This window comes from Clupea harengus, chromosome 2, assembly GCF_900700415.2.
Source record: "Clupea harengus chromosome 2, Ch_v2.0.2, whole genome shotgun sequence".
Classification (NCBI taxonomy): Eukaryota; Metazoa; Chordata; class Actinopteri; order Clupeiformes; family Clupeidae; genus Clupea; species Clupea harengus.
In genome coordinates, this window is record NC_045153.1 from 14,741,065 (window position 1) to 14,757,393 (window position 16,329).

The following is a 16,329-nucleotide window of genomic DNA, read 5'->3' on the forward strand; positions in this document are numbered from 1 at the left end:
ACCCACGTCTGAAACCGTTCACCTCATGCAGGATCACAGCGGAAGCGTGGTATTGGGTATAGGATATTAAAGCCCTTTTGTTGTGGATGTTAGTGTAGCTCTGAGTATATGTATAAATATTTTGGTGAAATAGAATGTGTGTCGTACGTGTATGTTATACAGGATGTATGTAAATATTTTCGGTGTGTACATATGTGTCTTAAGTATGTGCATGCATATGTTTATACTTATATACTTGTTTGTGTGTACATTTGTATGTGTGTGTGTGTGCGCGCAGTTTTATCACACATGTTTGTGTATGTGTGTGTGCTTTTACTTGTCTGCGTGAGCGCGCATGAACCCTGTGCACCCTCCCAATAATGAGCGCTGTGTAGCGGTGCGGGTGGCGTCCAGCGAGGCCGGCAGGCTTGAAGTGGAGAGAGGCAGAGAGAGAGAGAGAGAGAGAGAGAGAGAGAGAGAGAGGGAGAGTGGCAGGCAGCCAGCGGTAATGTGTGTATGTGTGTTTTGCAGGGAGGGAACAGGGAGATGTAGGCGCCTGTGGTGTGTCTCTCTGCCTCTTACACTCTCTCTCTCTCTCTCTCTCTCTCTCTCACTCTCTCTCTCTCTCTGTCTCTCACTCTCGTTTTCTTTCATACTCTCCCTCTTTGGTCCTTCCCCTCTGCTTCCTTCTTCAGCCCTTTCCAACCCCATCCCTCTCTCTTCGTCTGCCTCTCTCTCTCTCTATCCATTCTGTCCTCCTCCTCCTGACCGTCTGTTCTGCTCTCTCTCTGTCTACCTCCATCCCTCATTGTCTGTCTGTTCTGTCAGGATTACACACACACTCTCTCTCTCTCTCTCTCACACACACACAAACAAACTCTAACCCTGCAGTGTCTGGAGGCCACCAACACTCTACCCCAGTGCAAACTGCTACTTGCCTCTGCAGATGTGACAGGTGATAGGTGACAGGTGACAACAAACCATATGGCACGGCCATCAAGCCTCTTAAGATGTTATGTTTGGAGGGCTGTGTAGTTAGGCGCTGTGAGAAGTCAGAGCCTTTGCACACATTCAAAATGGTTTTATATTTTAGATGTATTTGGATGCCCATGCATTGATCTGAGTAGGTGTATATCGGAAGGTGCCTGTTGTGGTTAACATATTAGAATTAGTTTGGATTGTGGGCAGTTAATTGTGAATTTTGTCAAGGTAACTTAGAAGTTCTAAGATCAGACAAAGATCAGAGATTTTATGTCTTCTTGTTCTGTTATTGTTGTTGTTGTTGTTGTTGTTTTTGTTGAGACGGTGAAACAGACAGGCCATAACCATGCTCCACCTACTCTGTCTCTCCAACAGCTGGCTGTTCCTGGCATAATTAACTCTGTCCTCTCCCACTGGTTCTTCTTAGCGCGCGCGCGCTTGTGTGTGTGTGTGTGTGTGTGTGTGTGTGTGTGTGTGTGTGTGTGTGTGTGTGTGTGTGTGTGTGTACTAACATCTGCGTGTTTTGTTCCCAGTGTGGGTTTGTGTATATGCATACAAGCTGATGTATGCTGCTATGAGAATCTCTTTATATGTGCATGCATATCATGTATGTTATGCTTTACTTCTGAGCACCTGAGCGTGTTTGTATATATATATATATATGTGTGTGTGTGAGAGAGAGAGAAAGAGTATCAGGGTGTGTACATACAGTATCAAAGAGTGTGTGTATGCGTGGCACATGAATTGAAGTTAATTCCTCAAAGGGCTTGTAGCAGCTGGGTGAGTTCCTCCGCCCCCTAACAGGTTAAGCTCACGCTGTGGCTCCATGTTGGCCACTGTGCTCGGGGCTCATTTATTAGCCTAGCGCCTCTCATAAACAGCAAAGCGAGAGAGCGAGAGAGGGAGAGAGAGGCTGGGATTGGCTGCGGCCCGGGCGGCACGCTGGGCTTTGATCTGTGAGAGCGCTCCCTCTCCGTGGTGTGGCCATTGTCTGGCGGGACTGCAGGCCACCCCACGGTAACGTCCATTATGGATGAGGACGACCAAGTGGCCCTCCACAATACCGCATGAGGCCGACTGTTATGCCGCGGACTTGCCACATGAACAGATGTGTGTATGCATACGACCCAATGTTTAAAGGTGCTCTCTGTCTCCTCTCCCTCTCTTTCTCTCTCTCTCTCTCTCTCTCTCTCTCTCTCTCTGTCTGTCTGTCTCTCTCTCTCTCTCTCTGTCTCTACCTGTAGTCAACACTGACACAGAAACAGCAGTGGTGAATGTCACGTACGCAACAAAGGAAGAAGCAAAAGTGTAAGCCAACTTTAAAGTGACTGTGAAAAGTCTGACTCTTCTCTTTCTCCATACCTCTTTTTCAAACTATTATAACCTAAACGAATTAGAGCAACCCCGGTGTTGTTTGGTTTGGAAAATAACTACTATTATTGCTACTGCTGTGAGTTTTTAATCATCTGTTTTCATCAGTCATGAGGAGTTTCTTTGGCCCGATGGACCCCCCTTTGCTCCATCTCATCCTCCTGTCTGTCTGATGTCTTTGTCTCCAGAGCGATCGAGAAGCTGACCGGACACCAGTTCGAGGACTACTCCTTCCACGTGTCCTACATCATGGACACTGACGCGGCGGCGGCGGCGGCGCTGCAGTCGCCACGCATGCGGCGGGGTGGACGCTCGTCGCGGGAGCAGGACGGGTCCTCGCAGCCCGGCCCGTCGGGTGGCCTGCCGTCGCAGCGCTACAAGCAGCAGCACGACTTCCCCCTGCGCCTGCTGGTGCCCACGCAGTTTGTCGGTGCCATCATCGGCAAGGAGGGCCTCACCATCAAGAATGTCACCAAACAGACCCAATCCAAGTATGTGTTGGTTTGCGTGCCTTCCTCACCTCATCTTGTATTGCTAACGGTGGGCGTGGGCGACTAAGGCAGATATGATTAAGACGCATGGCTGATGGTTGCCATCTGACAGTAGTCTTTTAGGTATCTGCCATCTCTTCATGATATCCTTGAGTGTAGAAGTGAATGCATGATACTCATTTTCACATACATTTACAACGTTTAGTCATTTAGTAGTCATCTTGGCTCCGTAACTTTTCAAGAGCCCTCCATTGTCAAGGAAATCAGGTCCTGGTGAAGGTCTGACACTGCCCTGTTGGCTCTCTGTCTCTCTCTCTCTCTCTCTCTCTCTGTCTCTCTCTCTCTCTCTCTCTCTCTCTCTCTCTCTCTCTTTCTCTCTCTCTTTCTCTCTCTCTCTCAGGGTGGACATCCACCGGAAGGAGAACGCCGGAGCAGCGGAGAAGCCCATTACCATCCACTCCACGCCCGAGGGCTGCTCAGCGGCCTGCCGCATGATCCTGGACATCATGCAGAAGGAGGCCAACGACACCAAGGTGTAAGTTTCCACCGCTACTCCTGGTGTCCCTGAAACATGCTGCCACCCACCATACCATGACATGAATTCCTTTTCACCAATATTAAGCAGGGGTCCTTCAGGCATAACAAACAACAGGATGCAAGATCCATTCAGTTCACTTAATGTTCAATTTCAAGGTTCAAATGTTTGCTTAAAAATGACGTACTGTACGTCTTCACAAAAGGTGTCTGATGTCCTGGTACATTTCATACTTTGGCCGGAGTGGCATTCTTTCAGAAGTGTGATGCAATACGGTGTCTTTGTTTTTTTTTTTGGAGAGGATCTCAAGGCTACTTGGTCTCAAAACATCAGTACAAAATGTTTCACACTGTCTAACAGAGCACCAAACTTCTCCTGAGGTTCCTCCTCTAACCCTTTGCCAATCTAGCCTCGTCGTCTCCACAATCACCCCAAGGACTCATGGCATACCCAATAGACTTCCATCATCCCTCTTATATGGATATGCTAGTAGACACCCAGATTAAATGCTTCTCCCCTCATCTGTGATTCTGCTCTCAGGACAGAGGAGATCCCTCTGAAGATCCTGGCTCACAACAGCCTGGTGGGGAGGCTCATTGGGAAGGAGGGCAGGAACCTGAAGAAGATTGAAGAGGAGACAGGGTCCAAGATTACTATCTCCTCGTAAGTACCTTTGCTCCGTATGTAGCCACCTGTGATGCTAATTAGCCCGAAGCTAATTAGCATGAGGCTAATTGGCCTGGTATTTAAATTTCGTTGGCCTTTGTGATATGATGTTTGCTCAGAACACAATTTGACCAGAGGCAGAGTAGTAAATTAATAATAATAATAATAATAATAATGAATTTAATTTATACAGCACACTTTAACAAACAAAGAAGTCTCAAGGTGCTTTACAGATAAGAAATGACTTACTAATGAACCATTTAATGTGGTCAACATAAACTCGTAAGAGTTACAACTGCTACCCACTTACCAGGAGTGTCCGAGATCGTCATCATCAGCATTCGCCCAGAGTACCGGTGTTTCACAGTAAATATGAGTTGCATGTCAGCACTGGGATGTCTGTGGCCTGTGGCCAACCTTATTAGCTCTACTGCATGTGCTGGCTCTGAGGTTTGGTCAGCCCAATTTAAACCTGTGCTGATTACATGCACCCCAGTCCTCAGCACACTGTCAAGAAGTAGGGATTGGACCAATTTAGGCCGTGTGTCTGAATCTTTATCAATTTGTCCTAATGATGTGCTCTGTGTGTGTGTGTGTGTGTGTGTGTGTGTGTGTGTGTGTGTGTGTGTGTGTGTGTGTGTGTCTGTGTGGGATGTGAAGGCCTTTGAGTGAATAAGTCACCCAATTACGAGGCTGCCAATGCCGGCTCTGATGGGGCGGTCCCTCCTCAGCCGAGCATGCCACCGCTAGCAGTCTCTCACTGCAGCATATTCTCTGTTTTCCCTTTCGACAGCTGATTGGTTCTTACAAACACAGAGCCTTGAGTTTGTGCTGACTTAAAGATGCGTGGGATGTTTTGTAGAAGTACTCTCCTGTTCTCAGTGTATCACTCCTTCAATCTCTTTCTCTTTCTCTCTATCTCTCTCTCTCCCTCTCTCTCTCCCTCTCTCTCTCTCTCTCTCTCTCCCTCTCCGTCTCTCTCTCTCTCTCTCTCTCTCTCTCTCTGTGTGTAGATTACAAGACTTAACCATTTACAACCCTGAGCGGACCATCACAGTGAAGGGCAACTTGGAGGCCTGCTGTAAGGCGGAGGTGGAGATCATGCGGAAGCTGAGGGAAGCCTATGAAAACGACATTGCTGCTATAAACGTAAGGCCCATAACACTGGCTCTCTATGTCATTCTCTTTCTTTCTCTTCTCTCTCTCTCTCTCTCTCTCTGTTCTCTCCTCATTCCATCCTTCCCTTCCTCTCTCCACCTACAGAAAGGTGTGAGGGGCTGTGAAAGAAAGGGTGGGTTCTAAGGTCTCACTGCAGAGAAGGGGAGAGATCCTCCAGGGGCTGGTCTTCTCACGACTCCTCCTCACGCTTGGGTCGATTCGTGCAAAGAAACACAAGCGGTCTTTAAGAATGCGTACTTGACATCATGCAAGAATATACTATGTTCATCACAATCTATCCCATTTCTTAATCTCATACATCTTGTATCTTTATCCAAACGTGTTTTGTATAATGACAAAATCAATACAGCTGCTGATCTGCTTTAATTTCCTTCTACACTATGTCCATGAGATTAGGATAACTCGGTCCATATGGTGTTTCTAGTTCATTCTGGCATCTGCAGGTGTGGTCGTTTTCAGATGCTTGCCAGAACATACTTTAGAATTAGTGTAACTCATGACTTAATTATGTATTCATGTGCAAGTGGAAGAATGCGTGTTGGAAAAACAGCCATGCTCTGCAGTCACACACGCATACACATATACACGCGCTCTCGTACGCATGAACAAACACACTCTCGCCCTCACTCTGTTTCTCTCACATATACAGTACATGTATGCGCGTGCGCACACACACACACACACACACACACACACACACATACCTACCTACCTCTGACGTCACTGTCCCCATTTCCTATATCATCAATACAGTTCCCTGGAGGATTTTAAACTGAGGAGTGCAGCAGTTTCCAGTCAGGCAGAATATTCATTTTCCGCTGCTGTTAATATAGATTCGCCATCCGCCCATCTGTCATGCACGAGAAATGTTTACTCAAAGATCAGTTTAATGCGCATCAGATATTTAATCAGTCTCTTCCTCCATTACTCATCCCGCCTCATTGTGCCAGTGGTGGTGTGAGTTTCCTCATGCCTTCGCCACACCATTGACCGGAAGGCCACTTCATAGAGTTTGTCAGACTGCCTATCTATTGATACTGGCACTCTCTGTGATGAGGTCACCGACAGTAACACCAGGTTTGGGACAGTGAGGGGTGGTGGAGGAGGTTTCAAACGTGCTAGAGAGCGAGCGCGGGACGAGCCAGCTTCTGAGAGCCGCGTTGCCGAGGGAGACCTGGTGTGTGCACGTGGGGCCACCTAGCGCCGCAGCAGAGACACTGCAGTTGCTTGGTCATCGTGTCAGAGGGGGGAGCTGAGAACGGGGCGGGTGGGGCGGGACGGCACTTGACTGTTTGTTTTTTTCTGTTTATTTATTCTTTTTCTTCCAACAGCAACAAACCAACTTGATCCCGGGGCTAAATCTCAACGCCCTGGGCATCTTTTCCACCGGCCTTCCCATGTTGCCTCACTCCGCTGGGCCTCGAGGAGTCCCCCCTGTGCCTCCTGGGGGGTACAGCCCTTTCCTGGTGAGTTTGGGTCTCGCAGGCCTGGGGTGCCTGTGCGGTCCGTTTCTCCAGTAGTGTGTAGAGGAAGCTGTAAAGGAGGAGGGATGAATGGATGGGCCTGATCCTCAGAATTCCCCTTCCTTCATTCAGAGGCATGAGTCACACACACTCTCTCTCACACACACACACACACACACTCACACTGCAGCTCTCACCCGCAACACACCCACACCCACACACACCCTACCCCAAAGCTTCTCTGCTATTCATACATGCTGGGTGATCGTCCATGCCTGAGGGGAGTTATTTGGTATGTTTGTCCAGTGTGTGTGTGTGTGTGTCTGTGTTTGTGTGTGTGTGCTGTGTGTGTGTGTGTGCTGTGTGTGTGTGTGTGCTGTGTGTCTGTGCTGTGTGTGTTTGTGTGTGTGTGCTGTGTGTGTGTGTGTGTGTGTGTGTGTGTGTGTGTGTGTGTGTCTCCAGTTGTCTTCAGTTCATGTACTTGCATTTGCTGTCAATTTGTTCTTTTCTACCTATGGTACTTCAGACTCACGATTCCCTTGGGAGAGTAAAGAGTGTGCGTTACCTTGTTGTTGAGAGAACCCCCTTCAAGTTTATCTGTCGCTTTTGGCTGTGTCCACAGAGTCCCTCGTCACATCTTAGTGGCTTATATGGAGTGCCTCCCGTGAGTGCCATCGCCCACCAGCACACGGTCAGTCCCTCCTCCCCCATGTATCTAATGTAATGATGAGGAAACAGTCCTGCGCGTTAGTTAGCATGTTGTTGTTTTGTCAATGTTGAGGCAGACTACATTGAATGAACCCACATCAATAGTAGTGCGATAATGTGAATAGCTCTCCCTGCCTTATTGTCTTACCGTGTTTTCTGTTGTTTCTAAGGTCAGGTACCTTTTTTAAGTAGTCGCCCACACTCCTTCATTAAACCTTTAAGAGCCCCTCTTGTAAATGCAGGCAGGAGGAGAGCCAACAAGCAATGATGTAGTGAGCCCCTATTGTAACATCAAAATCTAGTACAATAAAGTTATTTTTTATGTTATGTTGGGGAAAAAAGCAACCCTTCTCTGATCAGTCAGATATGTGCATGTTTACTCATTTACTCATTCAGTCATTCATTCAGATGCAACTTAGAGCGATATCTACACAAAAGAAAAGTGACATGTAAATTAGCTGGAGTTAAGGTTGTTAAATATTTTTTTTCACACCTAATTCTTAGCAGAACCAGTCTTTCTAATCTGTGAATGGCTTAGCTGGAGGGTTGGTGGGGGTCTGGTTGACATTTCCAATGCTGATTTTCTGTTCTTTCTCTTCTTGTCCACAGTCAGCTCCAGAACAGGAGGTGGTCTACCTCTTTATTCCAACTCAGGCTGTTGGGGCAATTATCGGCAAAAAGGGCCAGCACATTAAACAACTCGCACGCTTCGCCGGAGCATCCATTAAGGTGAGGAATTGGCAGCCTGTTTACCTCTGAGCGCTCCGAGTCGTTGATATGCACGGATGGCCTGGCCGAGCCTGTCTGTCCTCCGCACTTTAGCCGTGACCTCGGACGAGACGACCGTGATAATTGCTCTGGCCAATTAGAACACAGCTCAGAGAGAGTTTTCAGTCTGAGTTCTTGCATGCGATGCAATGCGCCGCGCCTTGCTCTTGGACGGCGGCTCTCGGAGGAGGCGGCGGATGCTCAGAGGAGGGGAATGCGAGGCCCTTTGACTCATGCAAAAACTCTTCGCTCTGCGGTTAGGGAGCCGGGGGCTGAGTCACGCGAGGATGTTTAACTTTTGCCGCCTTCACTCGGAGGCCGAGCAGATGAACTAGCGGCCCAGGCATTCCTCAAGATCCCCCCACCCCCCCACCCCACCCCCACTCCCAACTGTTTTTATGGCCACTAGGCAGGGTTCCCACGTACCATGAAAGCGCTGGAACGCGCTCGCGTCGGAGACAAACACTTTTAAGCCCTCGGAATTTGCTGAAATGCGACTGCCATTTAATGGCTCATTCTGTGTTTTTGTTGTTGTTGTTGCCCTCTTCCAGATTGCGCCTGCAGAAAGCCCTGATGTCACCCAGAGGATGGTGATTATCACAGGACCCCCAGAAGCCCAGTTTAAGGTGAGGCCCCCCCCCCCAAGGCATCCCAGTCATTGCACACACTAATTAGGACAATAAGTGCCAATGAGCGATTCATGTTAAACATATCGTAAAGAGTGTGATTGTGTGTGTGTGTTGTGTGTGTGTGTTGTGTGTGTGTGTTGTGTGTGTGTGTGCGTGTGTGCGTGTGTTTGTATCTATTCCATATATGCCGTTATAGGAAGCACGTTTATCGGGAAAATACATTGGTTTCTCTACCCGTGAAATGTAACAAAAAGTTGGACTGATTCCTGATGAAACTTGACTTGTAATGTGGAATGAAATAAAGTATATAAAATATGTGTTTACTCACACCAGGCCCAGGGCAGGATATTTGGGAAGCTGAAGGAGGAGAACTTCTTCACGGCGAAAGAAGAGGTGAAGCTTGAGACCCATATCAAAGTGCCCTCATCTGCTGCTGGCAGGGTCATTGGCAAAGGTGGAAAAACGGTGAGGCTTCATCGAGAGGCTGGAGCTGTCGATGCGATTAAGGATTAAGGATGATAGGATTAAGGCCAACGGCACTGACTGTGATACCACCATGTTGCCATTTAGTAGAATGTGTCCCCTGACAGGATGTGGTCTGTAGGTTTATGTCAATGGAAGAAATGTTAGAGTCCAAGGAAGAACAGTCACAGGTGGAGATGAGTTTAGACTTTCTTTGAGGATGGCTAATAGTCTGCACCACACTGCTCTTCACAGGTGAATGAACTGCAGAACCTCACCAGCGCAGAGGTCATCGTGCCTCGGGACCAAACACCTGACGAGAATGACGAGGTCTTTGTCAAAATCAGTGGGCATTTCTTCGCTAGCCAGGTGTGTGGATACTAGTCTTGCACAGAACACATCTATGTGCACACTGTTGTAATTGTTCACTCATGTATTCATGAATTCTTTCATAGGCCTTCATCAAGTGATACGTTTATTTCTTACCTGTATACCCTGCATGCACATCCATCTATCCACTACTAACACCTGCTAGAAGATGTGAACATATGATTATGTGGAGCAAAATTAACTTGAAATGTTTTTGTAGTATGACAATGCACAGTCTTTAGGGTTTGCACAGCTAATAGAGACAGTACTCAGTAGTTTGGGATTGTTTCGTGAAGCTTGAATTGAAGCCCTGGCTCCTATGAAGGCACAGATCTATGAAGAGGACCAGATAGTAGCCACAGTGCCAGTCGGGGTGAACAGATAAAAGACAAACACTTCCCACAAGATTCAAGTCACTGAAAGAACCATCACCTTTACCTCAAACCCCTCCAAAGTCACCAAATCAGAGGCTGTTTGGCAAGTTCATCCTTGATGGTAATGGAGGCAAAAGGCATAGCTTTTATGTAACCACGATTGCCTACCTATCAGAAGTTTTCAAAACAAGAAACACACACCAGGTAAGATCCCACTGTGGCTACAGTACGCAGGCCAGAAGTGGAGGGGTGGCCTTACCATGGGGATGTGCACTTACCTGAATCTTCAGCCCATCTTAAGCAATTGCCTGCTTGTCAGTGCTATATCAGGTGGCTCACCAGGATCATTGGACCTCCCTGGCTTTGCTCTCAAGTACTAGAAGCACTTCCTGAATGACACCGACCTTTAAACATGAAAGGCCTGGTGAGAAGCTACGTGTGGTGGTCTGGAGTTGATCAAATAAGGAAGCTATGAAAGTCATGCTGTGGATTGTAGCAACGCCTCTAGGCACGCTGACCCAAGACAGCAGTGTTTCAGCAGTGACCACACAATTAGTCATGGGAAGTGGAGATCAACTCAAGCGAGAGGAATGTATAAGTCTTTTATCAGGAGGAGCAGCACCAGGAGAGTGCCATTTGAGTGCCACGCCATCTTGGAACTAATGGACTCACAGACCAATATGTTCAGACCTTTAAAACAATCCCTGAAAGCCATGCAAGATGTCACTGTGAGAGGAAGATGCAACCTTTTAGTTTAACTTTAGTTTAAAATTATTAGTTTAACTCTGCCCCACTCCACCATCAGTGAAACTCCTGCAGTTTTCCAGATGGGACCATCTCTAAGGTCACACGTGGTCCTTTTAAAGCCTGACTCATATCGACACACACGCGTTGCTAAGGCAGAGCAATCATAGCCCAAGGCAACTTCTGCTGAGAACTTTTGAAGTTGGATAGTAAATGCCACAGTATTGATGGCAACACGGTTGGACTGCGTCCATAACCGAGCCCTTCATAGCTGACGCAGTCTGGAGCGGGCATGTAGATCAGCTGCCTTGTGTCATAACCAAGGACAAGACTGCAGAGAATAGAGAACACTCAGATGGGCTCACTCCTCTTGTACGTCATCCACAGAATCCTGTGGCAGACATGCTCACTCCTATCACCTACCTTTCAGAGATACGTTCCTCAAAGAATGAATTTCCAGCATTACCATATGCCACATGTATCACCTTATAGGCATTATTGGTGGAATCTTCGATACATTCCGTGAGCGCTCAGCGTGGTGCACCTCTTCTGACCTTACAACAAATCGAAAATATTGAGTGGACATTCCAATTGAGGATGATTCTTAATTCCATACTTAATATAGAAGAGGAAGTAATTAAGCCATTGGGACCTCCTTGATATATTTTCCTTTGATGTTTTCTTTACACCTCAGTCAAGACATTTCTTTCTGCCTTTCTCATTTGTTCTCTCAAGCAGCAACGTTATAACAGTCATGTAGCAACATGCTAATAGAAGTAAAATAAGTTAAAAACATATGTGTAGGTTATGTATGTTTATCATTTGATTGCAACATGTCACAGTGCTGGAGGTGAGGAAAAGTTACATTTACAGGAACTTTATTTGGAATAAGGAATAAAGCTGTGTATAATAATAGGCACTCCAATGCAATGCTAATATACTGTATGTGTTGTTAAGACAGTAACATTTCCTTGAACCTTAGTTATTTTGACTTTGTGTAAGGGTTCAACCTAACATTGGTACAACATCTCCAATGAACCATCATTCTTATCATACTTTTGTTCATTTACATTTCTTACCTGTAATTTTTCTAGTGTTTCTATGTAATTTGATCCAAAGATATATTTTAGTACAAGGAAGTAAGACCTGTGAAACCAGTGTGTTGGTATGTTTGTGATTTAACGCTCGATTTGTTATACGAAACTTTCTACCGCCTCTTGTGTGTGTGTGTTTGTACAACAGAATGATTAAGCATAATCTGATACTTTTATTTTCACAGTGAGCACACAGTTGAAGCATTTGACACAGGTCAAATTGTGGGAAATGAAACATTAATAAATGTTGGAGTAGCATAAGGTGGTGTGAGCTCTGTGCTGTAGAATGTGAAATAGTTTCCTAAAGTCACCCTGTGTGTGCCTGTGTTGCAGACTGTGCTGTAGAAGGTGGAATAGTTTCCTAAAGTCACCCTGTGTGTGCCTGTGTTGCAGACTGCACAGAGGAAGATCAGGGAGATCATCCAGCAGGTGAAGCAGCAGGAACACAAGCACCAGCAGGGGGGTCCCGTGCCACGCCACTCCAAGTGACCTGCAGCGCCGCCCCCAGCGGGCACCAGCCGATGAATGTAGCCCTCCCAACTTGAGAGAGAGAATAAGCCAGAAGGAGAGAGAGAGAAGAGAAGAGGAAGAGGGGAACGAATGGGACAGGCAGGGGCACACCAGCAACAACGGGAACAAAAAAAAACCAAAGAACTTCACAAGGGGGAAAAGGTGTGAGCCAAAGGCTAAAGGGGCTAAGTGGGCTGCCAGCCTAAGGGGGCTGTGGCTAACGTGGAGAGACCTGACTGTTCAAAAACTACCACACACACACACACACACACTCACACACACACACACACACATACACATACACACACACACACACATACAGACACACATACAGACACACTCTGCTCACACATGTGCTAAAACATTGACAAAGAAAATGATGAAAAAAAATTACAAAAAAATGTATGGAATGGATTGGGTATCTGTTGTGTTCACAAATTTAAAAGCAGGAAGCATCATCACCCTGTACAACTTTATCTCATTTAGTTAGACTAACATAGGCCTAACAACCAGACCAGACAGTATGTACATTCATGCATTGCGTTTGAGTTAGGTTTGGAGTAGACTTAGGGCAGGTGTGTTATAGTGACTGAGATGTTTTTTTTTATTATTATTATTTCATCAACGGTTTTGATGCTAAGATTGCAAGTGTCAGTATCATTAGCAGTATTAATAAGCGTTAGAACAAATATACTGTTATATACTGAAAAGATGTACTGTTAATCTTGTTTATACATGAAGTATATAAGCACTTATATACAGACTGATGTGTATATTTGTGTATACATATATAGTTGTATGTATATAACAGTATATTTTTTCATAGATGATAAAAGTCTTTTAAAAAAGAAACGTGGGAGGGGAAAGCTTCGGCATACCTAGAAGGAAAAAGAGTTTGATTCATATCTTTTACTTGTTTGCATTTGAGATCATATTTAAAGTGAAACAAAGATACGCAAAAGCATTGACAACCATAGAGAAGAGAAAGAAAACGTAGTGGATTGTTCGGAATCCATGTCATTCAGCCTGTGTGTGCCAACAGGAGAGTTTAACATCCCTGTGAAACTGTTCTTAGTTCTCATATCCGACGCTGGTTTCTTGTATTTTGTCATTGCTAACTTTTCTGTCCATTCACTTAACTCTTTTTTTTTTACTCTTTTTGTGCTGTCTCAGTATCAGCTGAGGTCTGTTGTTTTTCTCTTTTTTTTTCTTGCGTTGCGTCACAGTGAAATTCCATATTGCCTGTGAGACTTTACCCTTTTTGACTTTCACAAAATTGAAATGACTGCCACGTCTCAGTTAAGAAGACACAAGAGAAATCATTACAGAGAACGTGAAACTCTAGGCCTATATATATATACATACACACATTGATCATCCATATGAGGAGAGTGACCTATCGTATAGATGTTTCGTGGCAGTTTGCTAGAGGGGCTGGATGCAGATATCGGCTGTTGTGACGGCATGTCGTCATGTCTTCGGACAGGAGACAGAGTCTCAAACCGGGCCTGGAGTTTGTCTGTCCCCGTGTGTCTCGTCATACACTAAGCGCCGAGGGAAGCCGTGCAGCACAAAAAATGTGATATGGGGGTGGGGGGTGGTGGGAGGGGTTACGGGTGGGAGGATGGGATGGGGGGGTGGTGGGTGGTGGGAGGGAGGATGAGATGGGATGAGCGTTGGAGTGTGGCAAAGGGGTGTTTTGGACGTTTTTTTGTGGAGAGAGCATTAGTATGACCTGTGGTACACATACACACCACCACCCCCACCCCCCATCCACCCACACACATACACACACACACACACACACACACACACACACAGACACACGTACACAACAACAGCATTTGGCTTTAAACCTCTTAGTCAGGGAGCTTCTTTAAGTGGCTTGACAGATGTGAATGTAAATATGTACCACCTGCAACTTGTGTTTTAGTGCAGTGGTTGGCCCAGCCAGATTGATTTTGTTTTTTTATCTTGATATTTAAAAGTGTTATATCATTTCAAAAACAAACAAACAAAAAAGATCTCCGCTCTTTTAGGTTTTCCTGAACACCCAGGTACAGATTTATCCCTTTGTGCTTTCGTTTATTTTCGTTTTTATTTCGTTTTTATTTGATTCTATGTGCGAGTGAAAGCTTGTGGCCTTAATTGTCACCAAGTAAGTAGTCTCACCATGGGTCTCCCTCTCCTCCCCTCCCTGCGAGCTACCAGCTGCATCTTCCAGACGCAAGGTTAATGCCAATACGCACTGCTTCCTCCATTGGTGTGTATGCGTGCGTGTGTGTGTATATATTATATATATATAAAGAGAAAGAGAAAATATTTATGGATCTATTTTTTTTTCTATTTTGTGATGAGAGCTATAACTGATTCGGTGGGACACTGCCATATTACTTTGAAGGGAAGTGTTTTATTTTCTTGAGAAACTAAAAGAAAAATAAATAAATGAATATGAATAATGACAGCATAATTCAACGCTAATGGGGAGAACAACACATGAATCACCGCATTACTTTGATCAGGATGTGAACAGTGCGCGTGTCGGTTTTATGATCTACCTCAGGCTTCAGGGTACCTCAGTCCAATCTTTCATTCCCCCCCTTCCCTCTTTTTAAATCCCCCAAACCTCCCCTCCCCACAACAAATATTTTGTATGCCTTGTGAAACTAGTTTTTTAATTAGTATTTTTTTTTTTCATTTTTAAGAATAAAACTAAAAGATTGTGATTAAAAAATAATTGCAATTTGAGAGTTGACACTTTTCAGGTCCAGCTGACTGAAGATGGACGGATCCCCGTCTCAGTGGACATTCATCTATCTCTGATAAAACAAGACAAGATGATTATTTTGTTTTTCAATTTTGTTAATATAATTCTTATTATTTTCAAATCAACCTCAGTAGCATGAAATGAATGGGATTGCAGAGGTCCTTACCAGCCCAGAGCGGTTATCAATATGGATGCTGTGTGCTAATGTCATGATCAAAGGCAAGAAAAGTTCTACAAATACAAATGGGAAAAAACTATTAATTGTCTCACGAATAACTGTCAGTATTGTTTCAGACCAGATGACAAAGGTACAACTACAGGTATAAAAAAGTATTCCCCCCCTCAATATTGACCCAATCACCTGGTTAAACTTTTAAAAATAATGTGTGCACTTGGTAAGTACAACCTAAATGAGCAAAAAGAAAGACACTGATACTATCTTGAAAAATGTGTAACACTCAGTCCTCATGTATAATGAACCACACTTGTCTCTTTGGGCTGTCACTTTGTCTGGATAAAGAGCAACTGTATATCTGTAAACATGTACATTCACAAATTTCAATTTTTTGTTTTTATTTGTATTGGTTGGTTGGTTGGTTTGTGTGCTTGTATATCTCTGTAATCCTGACACCCACCCGTGTACATCTGTGCTCTTTGGAAGCGAGGTCTGGCCAGGTGTTTGTGCCTGCTCCAAGGTCAGCTTCCCTGGGCTTATCACATCAGTCCCCTTTCTCCCACCTCTATGCTGTGCATGTGTGAATTACCTCAGTTACCTTAAGGCTGACATTTTAGACCTTGAATACAAAAACAAAAACACTTAAGGGAGGGAAATGGGGAGGGGGTCAATAAACGACAAGAGTACAGAGGACACACTCAATTTTGTGTGCATTTACTGTAAACATGAGAGAGAATGTGCCCTGTGGCCAAGTGTTGTTTGACTGTCTGCTTTTTCAATTGGCACACCTGGTCAGTGATTTTTATTATGTGTGAAACAAGAAGCTCTATGCTCAAATCCCTTGTGATATGATTTTAAAACAATGAAAGTTTGATGTGCAGCCAACCAAATTCTATAGTTATCAATGCTGCAAGATTTTGTTCTTGTTGGCTGTAGTTAAGGTGAACTTTAATTGAACTTGCTTTTTTGCATGTCAGTTGCCACTCACGCATAGGTTAAAGGAGTCATTTTGATCTAAAACAAGCTGTTGTCAGATCTGTGAATTCTGTGAAAATGTACAATGC

General features: G+C 45.1%; 1 protein-coding gene across 2 annotated transcripts in view; it reads left to right on the top strand.

The window, feature by feature from the left end:
• igf2bp2a (insulin-like growth factor 2 mRNA binding protein 2a) overlaps positions 1-15,035 on the top strand; it is a 50,927-nt gene extending 35,892 nt beyond the window's left edge. For both annotated transcript variants that reach the window (XM_012837220.3, XM_031583938.2), the window contains 12 exons: positions 2,205-2,268; positions 2,520-2,822; positions 3,223-3,357; positions 3,898-4,020; positions 5,037-5,172; positions 6,534-6,668; positions 7,288-7,356; positions 7,983-8,102; positions 8,693-8,767; positions 9,104-9,235; positions 9,488-9,601; positions 12,207-15,035. In XM_012837220.3, coding sequence (XP_012692674.2) covers positions 2,205-2,268; positions 2,520-2,822; positions 3,223-3,357; positions 3,898-4,020; positions 5,037-5,172; positions 6,534-6,668; positions 7,288-7,356; positions 7,983-8,102; positions 8,693-8,767; positions 9,104-9,235; positions 9,488-9,601; positions 12,207-12,302 — 1,502 coding nt within the window. In that variant the 3' untranslated portion in view covers positions 12,303-15,035. The remainder of the gene's footprint in view (positions 1-2,204; positions 2,269-2,519; positions 2,823-3,222; positions 3,358-3,897; positions 4,021-5,036; positions 5,173-6,533; positions 6,669-7,287; positions 7,357-7,982; positions 8,103-8,692; positions 8,768-9,103; positions 9,236-9,487; positions 9,602-12,206) is intronic.
• The last annotated feature ends 1,294 nt before the right edge of the window (positions 15,036-16,329 follow it).